The 20,901-nt window shown below is 43.4% G+C and overlaps 1 protein-coding gene across 1 annotated transcript in view; it reads left to right on the top strand.

The window, feature by feature from the left end:
* The first annotated feature begins 2,415 nt into the window (after window positions 1–2,415).
* ptprua (protein tyrosine phosphatase receptor type Ua) overlaps window positions 2,416–20,901 on the top strand; it is a 243,005-nt gene continuing 224,519 nt past the window's right edge. The window contains exon 1 of the mRNA XM_069681002.1: window positions 2,416–2,498. Coding sequence (XP_069537103.1) covers window positions 2,429–2,498 — 70 coding nt within the window. The 5' untranslated portion in view covers window positions 2,416–2,428. The remainder of the gene's footprint in view (window positions 2,499–20,901) is intronic.

The following is a 20,901-nucleotide window of genomic DNA, read 5'->3' as shown; positions in this document are numbered from 1 at the left end:
AAGGGACTTCTTATTCAGGTGGAGGCATTGAAAGGCTCATCATCCCTCTTTTCCAATCATGCCCACTTCCAACTCTTAAAAAACAAGATGGCGACGGCCAAAATGTCAACTCAAGGCTTCAAAACAGTAGTCCCTAAACAACCCGCTGTGTGTACGGCGTGTGTGTTCTTGTCACTAGGGTTTTAAATCTACACACTGATTGCCAACTGGAAGCGGTGTTAACAAGCAAGCGATCATTCATGATCAATGAGGAACTCCTAACCTGCTCTGAGCATCAGCAAACAGGCTGACTGACATGCCCAGTGTTAGAGAGCGTGCTCACCCTGGTATTTCTGCAAAGTTTCTTGAGCATGGGAATCACATGTGACACCAACAGACAGAGTCATCCCCTCTGCAGCACTGTGGCATGGCTTGTAGTGCATCTGGACAGTTATTCACGCTCCTTTCTATAGTTTGCTCGCCGGCTGTACATGTAAGAGCTGTAATGGGAGTCCAGTTTTAGAAAGGAGTTGGAGATGAGCATCTGCATCTAGATTGTTATGCTTTCATATTCAAATATCTGTTTATTGAGGTAAATAAAAAGATTACCGTCAAATGATGCTCGATTGTTTGCAGGTCCATTTGCTCCATTGTGTTCCTCCTCTTTTGTTCTCCTCAGACAGTTTTCATGCATACAAGTCTGCTCAAACTTGATTGCTTGAAACTCCTCGGATTACAAACAGCAGCCAGAATATTTCTGCAGCAAAATGTCTTGTCCCTTGCCTACAGATGGTATGCACATACTGTTTGTTCAAAGAGAATAATCCAGCCTTGGTTGGAGTCCTTTCTTTCTTCTCCACTGTAATTGAAGGACTTTTTGCAGCTCTGAAGACAAGACAGCTAACATTGTTCATATTCCTAAATATATCTGCCTTTAATCTTATTATCATGAGCAAATGACAATTATAGAGCCGAGTTCTTTTCAGTAAGAGAACTGGTCTGCGTCTGGCTATGGATAAAAGATATACATGTTTTAGCCATCAGCTGTCATCTGCTGTCTGCTCAGTCCCTGAGGGGGGGAGCAGTATACATCCAGCACCGTTGCTCTGATACTTCTGGTTTGTTTTTTTGTGTGAACTCGTCACACTAGCTTCTTGTTATCATGTTGTTTTCCTTTATATCTATATATAAACTCAAGCCTGAACTTGAACCTGAACTTGAGACCAAATCAAATCACAGTTAAGTCAAGTTTCAAATTGTCAGCAAGCAGGAATTTGTGCAGAAATATAAATGAAACTTTATAATTCTGAATACATTTCCAGCATTTAACACCCTGCTACATAAACATGAGTTAAAGCACACCGCAGCAGGTGAGAGGAGAGGTCAGGGTTGGCTGCAGAACAGATCCACTGGAGCTGGAAACAGGCACTCAGCAGCAGCACACTTTGCTACGGGCATTTCGTGTGTGGCAGGAACCCAAGCTGTCCAGGTAACACTCTCTCATTTTATCTCATTGCCACACTAACCAGTGAGCTCCTGTGCTGTGTTGTGTAGAGAGGAACAACAATGTGACACCGGGATCTTTTTATGGTTGACAACATTTATTTAAATATAAACACAGTGAAACAGATCCTCCATGTTAATCCTACTGCTCGCTCCAGCTCCTCTCCCACAGGGGAAGGGTAAAAATGGCTGACATTTGCAAAACATTAACCATGAAATGAATTCAAATATACTGTTAGGCATACCTGATAAACAGATAGTGAAGCAGAACCTCTGCGTAAATTCAGCTGCACGCTCAAGCTCCTTCACATATACAAAAGTTTGCTCAGTTTGCGTCACTGTACGCCAGCAACTTTTTGTCAGATCCGGTTCAATCAAATCAATATATTAGAAATATGGGGATGGATTAGGATAATACATGAGTCAAAAGAAATGACACTCACCTCTCTTGCAAGGTGTTAGTCACAATTTAATCTGGCTGCAGAGTAAGAATAATTAAAGGGGACATTAAGGAAACAACTCCCCTTTAATGTAACTGTTTGGTGATCTACTATTTGTCTAATAATCCGAATACTACCATATGCAGGGTTTGTGAGTGCATGTGTTGTGAGATTCCCCGCCTGGCCACATGGAGGCGCCGCAGACCCGCATTCCTGCGCCCCACTTTCTCGCTTGACAGTGCAAAAAGTAGCGGAGCCGTTACAGGAAAAAGGGGGGGCTGTCTTTTTTGAACGCTTTAGCTCGAGATCAGATGCTCCCTGTGCGGGCTGAGGAGGGAGCAGAGAGGCAGGCAGGCAGGCAGCGCTTCAGCAGAGGGATCCGGCGATGAATGGGAGCTGAGCGCACAACTTCTCTCCAGTTCTGCTGCTGCTGCTGCTGCTGGAGTTTGCTGTAGGATTTTCTTCTTGTGACAATTAACGAGCTGGACTTTACTTCTTCTGCCAACATGTATTCAGCAGCTTTGCTACTGATGCTGGCCGTCAGGATCTACGCAGACAGCATGGAGGGACCAACAGGTAAAAGAAGGGAGATGTGTGGCCAGACGCACATTTTACGCACCTGTAAATCCCCTTACTGATTGAGTTGCCGTTTTAAAGTTGATTGCCAGGCTGTAAAGTCGCTCCTGTTCCACACGTCTACACATATGTCGAAGTCAAGGTTGCGGTTTGATCTTTTCTGTGGGTTGACAACTTCAAAAGTTGTCTCTGAGCGTTTGTTCAGCTCTGAAAATCCGTCCTCGCCGCAGTCAGTGCTGTGAACTTTCTCCTTTGTTCACGCAGTGAAACGTTATTATTCCAGTAGGCATGAAATATGGAATATCCTGTGTCCTCTTGAGTATAATCATAGCATCATTTCATTACACGACTCAGTGGCAGCCTATTGGTGAATATCCTCTGAGGGCATCCCCTCTGAAGATTAAATCTGCAAAGTTAAACAAAAAAAAAGTCAGAAAAAATGAAAGTGGAATCATTATTATGCATTAAAACTCTCTCTCTCTCTCTCCTCTCTCACTCTGTGTCTCTCCATCTCTGTCCGCTGCATTCAGCGTCATGACTGTCATGTTTTTGTTGTTCAGGCTTCAGTACACAGCACCATCCTCTGCACCAGTGTGTCATGTAAATCTGCATTACATCCCAGCGTTAAATCAGCCCTCTCTGGATTATTTGTTAAATGCTGATGTGTGCTGCTAACTTGCCTGTATGTTAATAGTATTGATTGAGCATAATTAGTTGCTGAATCAGGTGATTATTTGGTCGACTTGTTCAGTTTTAGCTGCAAAATCAGCCTTCAGAGGCAAATTTGTGTTGAACAAATCGAGAGGAGTGCTTTTTTTTGCTGCTACAAACAAAACAGTGCGGATGAATAAGTAATGTCAGTGTTGTGCTCCAAATAAAAGCACTTGGCAGCTGATCCAAATATTCTCTGTGTATCACTGAGACTGTGACAGACAGACGGAGACAATTTTAAAGTGTTCTCAGAGAGGAAAACTGAGATTTTTAAGCCATAATACCTGAAATCCACTGAACCTGTATGAGACAGGAGTTCAAAACCTTTTCACTTTGCCTGTGGCGACTTCAACATTTGAACGGCTCAAAGAGTTTTTTGAAGATTTCCGAGGCCTTCGAACCTCGTCTTTTCAGGAACGCTGTGGAATAGGATGGAAAAAAATGCCTCTCAACTTCGAGTCAAGTACAAGTGCAGCTCAAGAATGCTCTGCAACTGGTGCGAGCGCTGCAGCTACGATATAAATACTCGGGTGCACGAGTATCAGTTACACAGCCACCAGAACCAGTTGCTGAACAGACGTGCACTGAGCCACTCCCTGCTCTCCAGGATCAGGTTGAGTTCTGTTGGCATGGTTTATTGGATCAAGCCAACAGTCTTATGAGATTACAAGAACAACAGAGACTGTCTCATCACCAGCTGGCAGACTGTCCGTTTATTTGTTGGGAATGAACACTGTTGATAACGTTCGACACTTGTGGGAAATGATTTGCACGCAGGTCAACACAAAGCTGGTGCCAACTGCTTGTGTCAACAACTTTGTATCGAACCTCAATACCCTCTGAAATCTGTCCGTAGCGCCTTGTATCGATAAAGTAAAGAAGGCCGGCATCCAATCTTCTTTATTTATTCACTGATCAGATGTTTCCTGATTTCTATAGAAGCTTGGCAAGTCATTCCACAAAGTTATACGGCTAACAGGGGACAAATTCAGATGTCTTACTTTGTCATGCAACAGTCCAAAACTGAAAGTTACTTAATTAAATTTTCAGTGAATTAAATTATTTGCCAGTTAATTTCCTCTCTGTCGACTTATCAGATCAACTTGACTAATCGTTGCAGCTCTGACGGGCAGTAAAGGTTTAAACATCACAAAGGCCTCTGTCAGATCCATGTCTGGCTTTGGTGTCCCTACACAGGCCTGTGATCATTTTAATTTGATCTGCAATGATCACTCCATTAATCAATTAGTCAATCAAAAGAAAGTTGCTCGCCAACTAATTCGATAATTGCTCAAAGATTTGCGTTTGTGAGTATTTGCTGCATTTTTGAAAGAAGACTTTTCGACTGTTGGTTTGACAAAAAAAGGCGTTTGAAGACGTCACTTTGGGCTCTGAGGACAATTTTTTTTTACAACTTTCAATAATTACAGACTGATTAATCAATTATCTTTTAAAGTTGTAATCTCGACGATCTCAGTTTCGTTCTCTTTGGCGTCACCTAACGTGATAAACGGTAATTGCAGGAGCACACTTCCCAGACGTCCACGGTCGGCTCCGGTTGTAACTCCTTCCTTTTTGTTTGCCTTCATCTGAGCGTCCAATTTGATACAGCTATAATACTGCTTTATCGGCTTTCATCAGTGGGCCACAGGCTCAATCAACATTGTGTTACCTCATTTGGCGATAGATAGAAACTTAACAGACTTTTATTTAAATGAAAATCTTTGAGGTTATCACTTTAAATAACCTGCAGCGTCATCGACACAGAAAGACGTTAACTGCAGCTCTCCTTAAATGTTGGTACAAAGCTTTGTTCGTTATCTTTGGTCCTGATACTTTGTGCTTTATTGTTTTATGGGGAAATTTAAACTTGTTCTTTTTTTTCAATTCAAAGGCATATGCCATACTTCATAAATATGGAACATAGTCTATCATCTGAAAACTTGCTTGATTGAGATCAGACAATATCTGATCAACAAATGAGCTAACACGCCTGAATAACTCCACACACGTTGTGAATGATAATGTCTGAGTTAACTGATGGAAGCCGGGTTGTTGTGATTCTTGAAGCAAAGATTATAAAATTTTTTCCTTTTTGAAGTAATTTTTTCGGGTGGAAGTGTACATTTAGAAAGAGAATGACATGGCCTCTCTGATGCAAACTGGGGACGTTCATTGTGAGCAGGTTGACACCTGTTGCTACTCAACGCTACACACACATTTTTGTGCGTAGCAGGACCTGTGGGAGCAGGTTGTTTCATGCAGCTTTCAAGAGTGGATGCAGGGCTGCTGTCGCTTTCCATTTCTGTTGTATTAAAGCAATTCTCCAGTATCAAAGTGGAGCGCCACTGTGTGGCAGCACACGGAGCTCCATCATTTCACTGAAAGAATGTGTGATTGTTGAGGTGAGGTGATGCCTGCTGTGTCGTACACCGGGCCCCTGTTAGCTACGGCTCGCAGTGCGAGAAGGTAATTTCAGCCTGAAATGAAACCACGTGAGCGAACTCCAACACTAAGCGTCGCTGACACGCAGCTCCGAACACTTTGAGATTAGAGGTCAGACGGAGTTTGGCTGGAAAAGACCACACTGAAATAGGTGCTGACACAGGAAGCTGGGCTTTCACAGGCTGCTGGGAGGATGTGAAGTGGGTCCTTGGTGTGTAGTGGCGTGGATCCAGGTCTGTGTTAATCCAACAGAAAATAGCCCGACACACACGTCCCTCCTGGGGCGAATGTGGAGGCTGTAAATTGAGAAAATGGAGCGTATGCTCACACAAAAGGCAATGATGAAATGTGGTTGTTCTGCAGGAAATAACACAAGATTCCTTAATGGAACAATGGTGAATTGCGTAATGGCTACACGGTGTTCAAGAAATGAGTACATTCTGTAATTATAGTTCATGATAATGAGACGGCGAAAGAACAAGGCCTGTTTTCACACCCCATTTTATAAAGGAAGAAAAATCACTAAAATCTATCAGTATAAGCCGGTCCACATTGTGCAGCAGACAGTTACAAGCCCTCTGAGCTGTGGGACTCACATTCAGAGGCAACCGACTAAACAACCGGGCTTATAATTGTGTCTTTGGCTGAAGAAAAATGGACCCAATTAGGCTTGAAATTGATAAAAATGACCAAATTGAAATGATAAAGCACAGCCCACATTCCACTCCTCACCCTTCCTACGCAGCATTAGATGGATTGCATAGTTCAAACACTCTACATGAGCCTGTTTTCCCTCATTTCAAATGGATAGGTGGAGCATCAAATGCATGGATATATTCAACCCACCAAAGCAGCCAGACAGACAGAGAGACAGACAGAGAGACAGACAGAGAGACGAGCGAGAGCTGCCAAAGTGGCCCGGCTGAGCTGGAAGTCAACAAGTCCTTCCCTCCTGTATCTTCCCCACTGTCACGGCTTTTGAGAAATTTTAATTGGCTCTGCTGTTTGTCGCCGGTATCCTAATTCTGTTCATCTCATAGACTTTTATTGGAAGTGTTGCTAAAGCAAACTTGTAAAGGTGTTCAACAGAATTATTATCCCGACGGTGGTAATCATCACAGTCCTTACAGATCCCTGCCTCCGCATGCATGTGATATATGCAGGCCGATGCAAACACCATGACGTAAAATACAGTTTGGCTGCACCTGAATCATAATGCAGAGATGCAGTGAAAAGAGACAAAACAGGGTGAATAAAAAACCGTTCATGGAGCAGCTGCAGCGAGTCTGGCAGGGAAGTGTTGACAAAGTTTGGGTTTGACAGACGTTCACCGCTTTCTATCGAATATTCAATCTTACACTCCATTTACCGTGATGCTAAACCTAGCTTGAGAACAGCAGTTATGTGGTGCATATGTGTGACACGGACATCCTCTCTATATTTAATATTTTTTACGAGAGGTGTGCTTCATAGAGTGTTGATATTTTACTTTATATTGGCTACTCTGTGTCAAACAGAGCACCCACTGTCCTCTTTTCACTCTCACCCTGTCAGGGTTTATTTTGAAAGCACCAAGTGGAGGTTGCTTGTGATGACACAAGTAACTTTGTCCCTTAGCCTACTGTAATGTGTAGTTGTTCACTTAAAGATGTTACACAAACTCATAGCGTTGTGATCGGAGCAAAAGCTGACAGCATAATCCCGACACAAAGCTCACCGTGTCTCGTAATGTTCACCAAACGTAGGTGACAGAGATGCTGCTATTGAAAAGATGTAGCTTTTAATAAATAGACTGTTGCAGTCAGATTTTTTCTAAATGACTTTAGATGTTAAGATGCAGAGTGATATCCTGGCTATCAGAGGAGTTGAAACGTTATTAATAATATCTTTTTTTTTTGTTTGCTGATCCTAAATAATGATCCGCTCCGTGACTCTAAAACCGTGATGCGATCCGAGCCGTGAGTTTAGCGATCCCTTGCACCCTTAATCCTCTCAGCTGAAGAGAGAGCCAGGAGACTTGGCAAACTTCACTGCAACACAGTCGTTTATATTTATTGAAAGCACGTTTGTCTCTTATCATTGATGGAGGCTCAGGGCAGCTGTTGTGTAACTCAAGTCAATTTTCCTCCAAGAGTGAGGTTGGTGAAATGCTGCGTCGCCTCCGACGGTCCTCATTGTATTTGTGTACGCTGAATTCCAGCGCTTTGTGCTCCGTCTATTTTTCCATGTTGTGCATCTGCAGCAGACATCAGCTGTCAACATTTCTGGGTAATGATCCATTATGTCTTAGATTCACGGTCAAGTGAGGTTGATTTGCTGCAGTAAGGTGTGACAGTGAAGTGATTACTTTTTAGAGCCGGACCAATAAGGGTTTTTTGAGATTAATTCAGATTTCAGAGGGAAAAAATGCACCGATATGTTGGCTAATAAAGTGAATTAATGAGCTTTTTCATGGTGATTGTGCACTGATTTTGTACCGATATGATGATGAAAGGTCCTCCAAAGTTGGGATGCAGCAATTAGAGATTTTGACGGTACAATTATAGTCAGAGGAGTAATCACGGTTTCACATGTTAACCGATTTTTATGCGTAAATTAACTTCACAAAATTACTTATGCATAAAATCACATGAACATTCTTTAGAAATGTTAACGTGTCATTTATTGCCGCCTTTTGAATCAGAATCAGAAAACACAGTAATCAAATAATACAGTCCAAAAATAATAAATAAAGATAAACAAAAAGTCTTTAAGACTTAAACTGTTGCTGCCATTTGAAGAATTAATAATGCTTTAACTGAAGTGTTATTGTGATCAACTGTCATCCAGCCTCTCAGTTAATAATCTATGTTAAATAATGAATCTAACCTGAGAAAATCCTGACTATAACTGTTGTTTGTTTGAAGTTTAAGTTAAAATGATCTCATGCAAAGCTTCGCTGCTCGGCCCCCCTGCAAAAGTAAAGCTAATGTAGCGTAGCCTCCACGCCTCTTCATTAGCACAGCACAGTTGTCTTCGTTCCGTGTGGGTTGCGCCAAAAAAACGTAGCTTTTTGAGAGTGAGAGCAGAAATAACCGGTGTAGCGGCGCCATAAATCTCTGACATTATGGTAAACCATCGGGTCAGAGCATGCTCTGCTGGACAAAACAAGTGATGACACCGTTCATAAATTAACGCAAGCATTGTTATCGTTATTATATGTTCAGCAAAAAAGTTTTCATATCTGCTAATGTGATGAGCCTGTATCGGCCCTATGACATAATCTACAGATATATCTGTTGGGCTCTAGTTCAAATGCAGCTTTGACAGATCTGGCTGAGTTTTTTTTAACTCATTTATCATGTAATTGCTCAGCAGGGCTTGAGAGCGAAACCACACGTTGGTCATTATGGCGGTAACAATCAGACCGTCTCTGACCTTTATCACCTCATGCAATATGTTTATGACGCTGATCTAAAAGTGCTGCTGCTGCTGCTCGTGCGTGCCCGTCACCACCGTGCGTTGTTAATGGAGCCGACAGTTCTGCCTGGCCGTGTTGGCCCGGACCCACGAGGCGTCTTTGCGGGGAGAAGAACCGGGGCCGCCGTCGCCTCTCCAGGTGTTACAAATGTGTTGTTTTTTCCCTCATCAACAACAAATCATTACTGAGCAGATGGAGTTGTGCCAGCAGGCACCGCGCTGCCTGTCAAGCTGATCGCTAGACATGTTGAGACAATAAAGTTAATTTGTTCACTTTTCGGCTTCCCTGTGTGATGGTGAATGTCTGTGCTGGAATTCAATTTGGATTACTTTTAAGGAAGCTGCTGCGTTTGTGATTGCTGTTGCTCTTCCTTCAGTGACTCATTTCATTGCTTGCAAAGCTCTCGGTTTTATTTCAACTAGTTGTATAATGATGTGCTGCATGGAACGCCTCATGAAATCAGTAAAATAGTCGAGGGGAATAAATCCACATAGCATGAACACTTTAGCTGCTCGAGAATCATCTGCTGGTGGAATTTGGATGTTGAAATCCGCTGTGTGCTGCAGCTATGCAGAGGACTGACCTGCTGCTGCCTCAATGAAAGCCAGAGAGCCACATTTTAGCTGCAGATGCTCAGACTTCAGCTTGCTTTTTAGAAACTTTCTGGAGGGCTCTAAGTGCACTGTTCTAACCTCTCTCCTCTTCAATATAAGAGCCCACCGGCTGCCACGGATCATGTCAGAAATTGTCCACAGGGCATTGAGAGGGTGAGGGTGATGCTTTAAAAACACCAGATTTCGGTGAAGTCATGGCGCATACAACAATGTCCGTCTCTGATAACTTGACTACATTTAATGTTAGCAAAGTTTCTCCTAATTCCTCTAACAGAAGGAAATATCATCACCCCGACAGGAACACTTTTCTCGTCAGATCTGGATGAATGAACCCGGGTTCACCGGCAGCCTCGCGCTCTGTGGATGTGTCCTTTGCATTCCTGCTCCTTCTGTGTTGCTTTGTTGCTGTATATTGATTTTCCTTCACGGAGAACTCGGCAGCTGTGTCTCAATTATAAAAACAACACAATCATTCTCAGCAGGTTTACAGAGTGTAGAGCACTTATACTATAACAGTGACAATATAATAAGATTACTCAGAGAAAGTAATTACACTTACTGAATCTGCTACATTTTGAGTTTATGATTAAAAGCACAAACTATAACGTAGAGGTGCCAACGATGCAAAACATTCATTTAAATTACAGACTGAGAGAAGAGTTTTAGAGAATGAATAAATCTTTGTGAATTTAATTTGGTTTAATTCACTTGTACTTTTTGTTTTGTATTCATTTGCAATCTGTTGTCATCTTAATCCTTAAGTAGAAATTACATAAAAACATTTAAGACAGACTTAAACTTTATATGTTTGGTGTGTCACTGTCTTGATTGATGACTGACTGCTTTCTCTCAGTTGCGAGTAAACCATCCATCCATCCATTATCTATACCGCTAATCCTGTTCAGGGTCGCAGGGGGCTGGAGCCAATCCCAGCTGTCATTGGGCGAGAGGCGGGGTTACACCCTGGACTGATCAGCAGTCAATCACATGGCTGACACATAGAGACAGACAACCTTTCACTCCAATTTAGAGTCACCAATGAACCTAACGAGCATGTCTTTGGAATGTGGGAAGCAGCCGGAGGGAACCCGTGCATGCACGAGGAGAACGAGGACGTCCATACAGAAAGGCCCACTACATCCGAACCGGGATTCGAACGAGGAACCTTCTAGCTGTGAGGTGACCTTTGCACCACCGTGCAGCCCTAAGTACACCGTTACTATCGCCAAATAAACAAAGGAAGGTTTAGAAAGTGAAGAGAATAGAAGTTCAGATCAAAGAGCAAATCCAGATAAAAAGGAACAAGTTTGACGACTAGATGAAGACAACAGTCAAACCTGTCAGCGAGGATGCTGGTTTGATCTCTGTTGGAGTGAGGGTCTAAAAACACAATTTCCACTTTTTGCAAAAGAGAATGAAACTTAGATCTTCAAGATTGCTTATTTAATTATCACGCCTTATGTGATCTACAAAAGCCGACCAAACCATCACTGACAAGATTATTTCTATGTAGTTATTTTTAATGCCTGAATCTGCTGGGGGGGGGGCAGGTGTTAGACGAAGTGACTAACCGCTGTCTGCCTTTGTTTACATTTTCCAGGTTAAAAATTTAAAGTGAGTGATGTGACTGTTAAAAAAAGCAGGATGAGATGTTTTGTTAAAAACCACCACTTAAGCATGTACAGGACAAAATCAGCAAAGAGATAAGAGGTACGGCTTTGTCCACAGGGGGCGCCAAAATCAACACAAACTGAAAGTTCCTCACAGGAGCTTTAAAGTTTTTATAAGTCGCCAAATTAGTTTTTGATTAATTTTTATTTAATGGATTAATAATCAGTTACTTTATGAATTTTGATTGATGTCCATCAAAGGAAGGCTCATTTCCTGTTCTTAAAAATTGATCTTGTAAAAGCTGCAAAAACTGAATCCTGTGTCATTTAATGTGAAACATATTCTGTACTTTTTAAAAGATTTGAACATGAATGATTTCTCAACGCGAGGAATCCAAAATTTTCAATATTGAAGTCATGTATTCTTTAAATGCTGCTCTGAAAAGGTGTCAGATGACACCCTTTGAGCCCTACAAAGAGGAAGTAGACGATGCAGGTTGAGGGAATGTGGGGCTACCAGAGCACTTGTTCAAAGCGTCTGCCCTGGAATGCACTCAACATCACAGATTGATGAAAGATAACTGTTGGGTGTTAGAGGGACGATTTTTCCCTTCCTGTGGTATAGAAATCGTTGCTCGCAGCACACTCGCACAGCAGCTGAGATTGATGATATGGAATCCTGTTGGCTCTCGCTGAAACTGTGTGCTTGCATTACGGATGAGTTGGACACAGCGATGAGATATGCAGGAGCATGACTGTTCTGCAGTGATGGCTTCCTGTCCGTTTAGTCCGGTCCTGCTCTCCGTTAGATTCCACCGCCGCTGCCATTACCTGGATTTGTCACCGCCGCTGACAGCCAGCCGTGAATAATCTTTATGAATATTCCTCTATGGCTCCTGCTGCTTAGCCCACGGTGTGTTTACACTCTGCAGCTGAACCAATTGTCCAAGCCATTCCCCGGCCATGAAACCTGTGGTCGGACCTGTCAGGACCGATGACAAGATGATGTGAGTCACGGCGCTGGCAGCCGACAGGAAGCTCTCGCTGCAGCGGAGACGGCCACGCTGCAGATTCAGCAGACGGGGTCAAAGTTCAGCCACAAGATGATTTTGTGTTGGTGCTGTCAGCAAGTGTCGCTTTAGATTGAGATGACATCTGAGGCCAAACTGCGGGAATGGCATTTCTCTCGCTTCCTTTCCTCTCGGCTGAAAGAACTGCTTGATGCCAAAAGCTATTTCTTTTCAGCTCTGCTACCTCAACTCTTTATCTTCCGACTCTTCCCTCCTGGGCTCTGATGTTCAGTCCCTCGTGTTATTAATGTAGAAGACGGCGTTGCTGATAAACTCGAGTTGGATTAACCGCAGAACTACAAACCACTTCTATCTACCCTTCGTTTTTGTGAGATACAAGAAAGAAAGGAGAAAAGTTGGTGATATGGAGCAAGACCCAGAGTGTGCAGGTCCCTGGGTGGCTGTAGATATTACTCTTTAAAAAGTAGCCGTTTAAAGTTATCAAACCTTTGGGGCGTCCAGCGTCCCTGTGGTGCACAAGAGATATTAAAAGTTGGAGGGAAACTTGTAAGAAAGAAAAAAAAGTTATTAAATAAAAAATACGACATGCCCCTCAATGAAGCGGACAAGGGCACTGCGGCAGCACCTGTTCACCCCTGTCAAGGTTAGCAGTGACCCTCCTGTGCACAGCAGGGGAGGTTATGCAGCATGAGCAGCAACACCTGCGTGTCTGCTATCACTGCGGGACATCTTCATCACCGCCTTCTTCACTTCCTCCTCCACTAAGTAAATTTGGATCAATGCCACCTTTTGTGACTCAATGTTGCCCTTTTCTGGAGGATCTTACTTTGTAATGATAAACATGAAGTGTCAGATCTCCAGAGAGCAGGCTGAAAAAAGTGAAGTGGAGGAAGAAGGGATGATGAGTGATGCTTTCCCTTCCATCTGCAGCTACTCCAGAGGTGCTTTTGAACACATAACCCCAAACCTTGTCTGTGCAGCTGCTCTGTCGCTTTGTTCGTAACAGCTCCTGTTCAAAAACACTGCGTTCATAAAGAGGGACAAGAATCAATAAACAGCAACCATTCAAACGGGGATAGAAGTACAGCATCCATCCTTCTCTACTGATATCAGTTCCAGTACCTCAACTCAACGGGTATCTACCTGTATGGCTGGGCGGTAAGACAATCTTAAAGGGCCAGTTCGCTGATTTTCAACCTCAGTCCTCAGTCATGTTGTTATGGGGAGCTAAAAAAAATGCACAGAGCCTTTGGAGGGCGCTATCAGCTTCTCCAATGGGCCCTCTCCAAAGGCCAGGGAGCTCGCTAAACTACACTTCCTCAATCGATGACGTGTTTTCTTGAAAAAGCCACATACCGTAAATTGTAATCATTTGTTCCGTGAGGTGCCTTCAAACGCTGCCTGCTCTCCTGTGTTCCCTCCCGTTCCACATTTATAACTGAGTCATGTTTAAAATCGTCAGGTTTGAAATGTACTGCAGACTGCTCTGAGCCACATCCTGCAGTGAAACAGTAGTATTTCACTCCAGCGTCTCTCGCTGGGCCGTTCCTTTCAGAGGGAGAGGCGCAATGCACGCTGGGTGTTGTAGGAATGTAGAATGGGCAAAACCACGAGCTGTTTGTATGACTTTCTCCACAGCTATGGCGCCAATTTCAAATATTATTGCTTCTATCGATTACAGAGAACACCAGCTTTGACTGATGGTGGCTTTCTCCAGGGGCGAGTTGTTCCTTTAATCTGGGATCATGGTGACATTTTGTTTTTATAATGCTGAAAGCTTTGGCCATTTTTTTTCCTACCAGATATTAAAACGGCAGACATTTAAAACATTTCCAACTCACAACAGTCTGACTGATGAAAGTTATGTCACCATCACATCTTTTACCCAGAGGAAGGATTTTTATCTTCACATATCAGAGAAACAAGCTGAACTGAAGCAGCAGCTTGGCTCACAGCCAAAGAGTGTTGGATAAACACAGTTTTTAAAGATGAAACTGCTATATTCACGGTTGCTATTTGTAATCACCAGGTCCATTTGTTTTGTAAAGGAGGAGAGCTCTGTTAGTAAGTCTGCTCCCAGTTAAACCATGTGAACAAATTCATATTTCCTGACCTAAAAATTGAGCTATTTTCATTAGCGCTGAATTTTAACATGAAACAACTTTATTCAAGCTTTTACTGGTAGTTTTTTCACTCAAGTGGATAATTTAGCTCCCAGTAGAAACTCCATAAACAATGGAACACCGAGAGAATCTTAACATTAAAGCTCTGCTCACAGCTTAGATCAGCCGGGATCAGATTTTTAACATGAAACTGCTTTATTCAGTGTTGCCATATTTGGCTGACCGCCGGGGGTCAGCCCTACACACGGGTCTGTATGTGACTGACTGACTGACTGAGTGACGGTACTTTCACAGCCGCCGAGAGCGAGAGAGTTGCGACATCGCAATGGCAGATCATGGGGCATATGAGACCTCCACTGACACGACTCTCTGTCTATACGGCTCTGGATACTTTGTTCGGGGAGTAGGCGGGGCTGCTCCTCTGATGTCATCAAGGGCAGTCCTTCTAACACATTGTTCACAAAAGCGCACATTGACCTGATGCTAATCTCGAATCCCATCGGCTATAGTCCTGAGATGATATAGCCTCTGGGGACACCGGTGAATGTGTTGGGCGGTAAGTGATAAACGACTTCCCGTCGAAAGAGAAACCGTTTTCTTGTGATTTACATGTTATTAACGGGTCTTACGGGACATTTTAACATCATGATGCAGATTTGTAAGAAGTAAAAATTCAAGCTTTGTCAGGTCTGTCCTCAAGAGGAGAAGAAAACTTTTAAAATGCTTGTTTGTTGAACGGAGGTCGGATCGATCTGATGCATTTGAGGAAGCTGGGAAATCTGAACACTGAATGGCTTTCGTGACACAGCATCAAGGGAATTAATCTCAAGTTAAATTTTAGATGTAGAACAGATTGTTAGCTGTTTATAGAGATGATTAAGAAGCTCAATCGTCGTCAGATCACGCTGATGGGAGCCAGGATGTCATTACGGCGGATTACATGCCGCCTGCTTTTGCTCCCCTCATGCACTGTTTTTCCTGCATACACCACAGCCTGCTGATACGTGATTGGTCGATATTACTCAAACTACAAGCGTAGTTCAAACGGAAACCAGAACACTTGCCTTCCCGGAAATCCACATCCCTGCCTACAGATTCTACTATGTGGACTATTGTACTATGTTTTGACCTTGGTCTTGTTAGCCTGAATGATAACGATTACTCAAAATTGAGCTAGTTTTGGGAGCATCAGCTCAAGTCACAGCCCCACCTGACATCTTGGACCTTTTAGAAACACTACATTTTTAACATGTAACAACTTTTATTTCACTATTCACGGTTTTATTAGTTTGTATCACCTGTGTGGATAATTTGGCTCCCAGCTGAAACCCCATAAACGATGAACACAGGAAATCTTAACTTAGCTAACGGCGTTAGCAGCAGCTCTGCTCACAGCCTCTTCCGGACGTCCCTTCAAAGAGCATCAGAGAGACTTTTTTAACATGAAACTGCTTTATTCAATGTTTTTACCATTTCTAATTATCATCAGTTAAAAAAACATAAAATGTTGAGAGTCTGAAGGCAACAGCGCTCCATCTTTCCCAGACTTTAAATCTGTTAACCTCGCCTGTTGAGCCCGAGCACTTTCGAATCATTTTAACGTAAGTTAAGATGATGCTGAAAAGATGTGGTGGGAGGAGGATTTCACAATCTTTACCAGCACTACTATTGCTCACACCTTTACACCCAGGACTTGTGTCACTTAGCAGTAGGCCATTTGAGACTTTTCAAGAATAATTGGTTTGAAAGAGAAATTAATATACCAGTGTAGGCGTTCCGTCTGGGAATCCAACCTTTGACCCTGGCAGTGTTGATGCCTCTACCACGTGGTGTGTTTTTGTTAGTTCCATCTCTTCTTGTCCTTACCTTTCCTCTTGACTTCTGCGTGGAGGGGCCACCTTGTCAATGATTCAGAAAATTGCAGTATTTTTTGGTAGTTTTAAGATTCAGCATCTGCTGTGTTTGCCTTCCAAACGCTGCCTGCATCAGTAGCAAGTATGGAGGCTTCTGCCTTTGTGGCCTCTGAACTCAGACAGATAAATGTAAAGGATTACATTCATGAGCAAGAGGCCGAGGGATCACGTCCTGCATGGTGATGAGCGATGTGCAGCGTGTTTGCATTCACATAGCAGCGCGTTAGCCTAGCCAGAATGATTGGGGGTATATACCTGTAAGATCCTCATTCTGTTTTATGAGATGTATCTCCGCCGGCGCTGGGAGCGGGATGCTGTGGATCTTATAAGCTCACCGTTACAGGAGGCTTTGAATCATTGATTCAATAGGCAGGAACCTCAGGTGCAGGTGCAGCTTTTCAGGTGGAAGCAGAGAAAAAGAGGCAAAGAGAGACGGAAGTGGGAGAGGAGAAAAGTGTGTGAAATACAGGAGGGGGCTTGTGGGATTATTGATACATCGGCGGAGGCTGTGGAGAAACAGCATGGAAATCAGCTGGTGGTCGGCTTTCTGTCTGTGCCGCAACTCTCAGCACCACCTTTCATCTTCTCTCTGCTGCCTGATCCAGCAGGCCCGCCCAGGGTGAGAGCGACTCGGGGAGGGGAGGCGTCTCCAAATCAGCCACCAAACATGTGTGTCCCTGTGCCCTCCTGGCCCACACTCCTAATCTCAGCATCAATGGAGTCTGAGCAGATGGCACCATGACCGAGGTCACTGAGCCCGTACACAATAATAATAGGCTAAGAGAGGATGATGAGGCTGCCCCAGACACCGGAGGGATGATGCACGAGTGACCTGAGTAGACATTAAAAAACAGATCTACTTTGTTTGCCCTTGCATACAGCTGAAGCTGACATATGTTGTTTGTGAGTTGGTTTGAGCAGACCCTCCTGTATGGTGACCTAGAAAAGTGATGTGAGCAGCAGAAACCTGCCATCAAAAGGCTGCACTGTTGGTGTAGAAGCTCCTTGCTGGTGTTAATGCATTATGAAACTAAAGGATCCTCTCTGCCCACAGGAGGAGCTCTGGCTCTGGACGCTGAGCAGGAACTAGGTTAGTCATGGAGTTAAACTGATGTGTGTTTTTAAAGATGGCAGCCGTATTTTAGGATGGATGTTGCTGCTGATAATCAGCTATTTATGGCTTTGAAATTCATGCCCAAACAATTCCCTAAAGAAAGCAACAATTCATTTTTATATTTGATTATCTTTAGAAAAACAATTTAGGGTTTAAAGTAGGGTTTGGCCACTGCAGATTCTTTAAAGGGGTTTGCTAATATTATGCCAGCTTTGATATTTCTTATGCCAGAACTATTCCCACAATATTAAGAATTGAGTTTTATTCCAAAATCGAACTCTCATCTGGGAAGGAAAGCGTCAGAAAAAGCATTCAAGCTTATAAAAACGATTCATGTAATGCTAGATAAAATGGAATACAGGGTGTTTCATTCAAAGTTTTCCAGGTCATTACTCCAAAAGCTGCTTTTTAAACAAGTGTTTAAAGCAAAGGAAATATCTGCAAACTTGATGCCTTTTTATGAAACAAAGTCAGGAGGAGAGAGGATGCAAAACACCTCACTATGCTTCACTCTGCATTATTTATAGAGCAATTAACATGCAACAGAGTTAATCTAAAGGGCTTTAAAGGGCATATACAGTACACGAGAATACAGGTAGAAGACAAAAATGACTTTCACAATTTCAGTAGATGTCGACCAGATATATCACCAGATTAAAGCAAGAGGTTCAGGGATCAGGAGTGGCTTCTTTCTCATACCCCTTTCCCACTGAAATTAAGGCGCTGACGCAGGTTTCTCAGACCCGGGGAGACTCCTATCTGACGTTACAATAACGCCCAAAACAGGGTTAGTTAACAGTGAAGATGTTACGGTGGTTAGGTCTTTATTGTGTCTATTACTCGTTAAGTCTTTGTATCAAACTCGCTGACAAATTTGGGACAATGTTCGAGCGCTGCTTGGACAGAGACGGGCGGAATTTAGAGCTGACATGACAAGGAGTCGCAGAAGTTAGCGACGGTGCATAGCATCGTGCCGGAGAGGGGGCGGAGATTAGCGTGATGACACAGGTTTTGTGTTCCCATCAATGCCGATCGAGGCCGAAGTGACAATTACCTGGGTGTCATCGATCTTTTCTTTGTTTCTTCAGCCATAGTAGATTACTATTTACTTGCAACACTTGCAGAGACCGGAAAAGCAGAAGCTTAGCTCCGCCCACCCTCTCTGGCAGACCAACCACTGCTCGGTGATGGAAACGCGTCACTAACTGGGCGCCGCTTGTAGTTTTTTTCCATTAAAGTCTCCACAGACAGCCAGTCTGTAATACTGCAAATGCAAAGGCTTTCATCAGTGGGCCATAGGCCCAATCACCATTGTGTTACCTCATCCGGCGATGGATAGACTTAACAGACTTTTATTGAAATGAAAATCTCTGAGGTTATCACTATTATCAAGTTTTGTTAGTTATAAATGTACATTTTAATGTGATTTATGTTCAATATCTTCTTACTAAAGCTACTGTTAGACTTGCGAGAAGTTGCATGGACTGAGGTAACCTAACTTTCGAGAGGGAGAAAGTTCTGAGGAATCCAGGATGTCCTGGGGGCAGTTAGTCAGGTCTGTTAATTTATTGTAGTTAAAGGGCTTTAAGGGTAGGTAAAGCTAGGTGTTTTCAGAATAAATTTTTTTTCAGAGTAAAATTGTGTACTTATAGATAATGGCTTAGAGGGAAAATATAAAGGTAGAAGTATCAAACCTTCAGGACTTGAAAGAATGAGCTTCAACCTTCAAGCACAGTTTCCTGCCTCATCTGCGAGAAGAAGGCCAGGTGCTTTCTATCATCTTCATTCGTTGCCCCGTCCTTCTTAGATCGTTTGTCATGTCCTTAATAACTAGGTAACTTTAACTTGTTAGTAGCCACTCACTTCAGAGAGGGGTTGTTAGCGGAAGAGAAGAATGCATATGTAGAACAACGGCTGACATGTTTGTCATTGTCACTCCTGAGGGACAGTTTGCACATAAATTGCTCGGCCTGAATCCGTGCTGCTACGCCCACACATTTCTGTGGTGAGTCCCAGACAACTCTAATTATATGCACACAAAAGTAGGCTATGCTATTGTTTTCATATCTCTACATTCACCCCCCCCACTCTCATCCCCCACTAACACTTGCCAAACTCTGTCACCCACTTTCTGCCAGGCCGGTTGTTAATTAAACCTGCCAATCATAGAGAGCGAACAGAGGAGGAGGTGGCAGAGTACAGAGAGAGTTCTTTACTCTCCAGAAAATGATTTACAGCCGTGCTAACTTTATGGCCATAGAGCCAGTCACATCTTCATTCTAGAGGCTGCGGCCAAGGACAGTAACAGTTGACTTACCCCTCACTCTGTGCACGCATGAGTGCTTTTAGGGAGGGTGGAGCAATTAATATGAGGCGCAGATTAGGAGCCCTGTCAAGAGTGACAGCTGTTTTCCCTCCTGTCTTCAGAGAGAGGAAGTGACATGTTTTATGGTCGCACAGTACGACCGTAGACTGTATATATGTGGTAGGGGGCAGAGGAAACCAGTGCAGAAGTGCCTTCAACCTGCCTTCTTCCAAAGGCCAACACTGGTTGCAAAAAGATGTCAGATTGCATGACACCAGATAGCTACTTCTCACTTGATTTACCACCTCAGTTAACATTTCCTGATGAGTTTAGGGTCTCAAAAGTTAGTTTTAAGTATTCTTCAAAACAACATTTTGTAAATTTCAGTCCCATTTACATTGAAATAGCCTGGGTATGCTTTAGAGCATGGCTTGGCAAGTCGTGACCAAAGTGGCCTGTCAACCAGGATAGAAGGATGCAGCCCCTGGATTGGGACACAGAGCTATGTCTAAGAGCGTATTTGAAGGCGTCACAGCGACATGTCAAAGGCTATCCCAATTCGAAGGCTCCTTCAGATGCGGCTGACAAACGCGGCCTCCTTTTACCGCGTCACGAAAGGATGCATCAGGACTCATTCATGCACTTATTTTATGAAGTGTCTGAATCCAGCATGAGTTGGAGCCTCATTTGCTTGTGCGTCCCTGCTGCCTTTGCGATGTCTTTGACCCTATGTGTTTTCCATGTTTAATTAAGCATCCACTTGAGAGGGATTAAGGAACAAGGCAGGGTGAATCTGTGGAGGCAGAGGAGTTAGTGCATAAGTGGAATCACTAATAAAAGGTTTAGTTTAGCCAAACGGGTGAGGTTTGGGGTACCCAAAACATCGCCCACCATGTGAGTCAAGTTTGTCACATCAAAGGATGGTCAGCATGTTCTTGACTGTAAATCCTCAGCTGAGTGTTCTCCTGCATAATCAAGCAGATTTGTTTGGGCTTAATTGGGCTGGAGGCATGCTTGAATCGCTTGCTGACTGGACACAGATGTAAGAATGCCGTGCAGCTCCTGCCTCGCAGCCGT

Source organism: Semicossyphus pulcher, unplaced genomic scaffold (genome assembly GCF_022749685.1).
Source record: "Semicossyphus pulcher isolate SPU_LCO1_2020_fin unplaced genomic scaffold, fSemPul1.0.p SCAF_5, whole genome shotgun sequence".
Lineage (NCBI taxonomy): Eukaryota > Metazoa > Chordata > Actinopteri > Labriformes > Labridae > Semicossyphus > Semicossyphus pulcher.
Note: the sequence above shows the minus strand (reverse complement) of the source record. Positions and strands in the feature narration are given on the sequence as shown.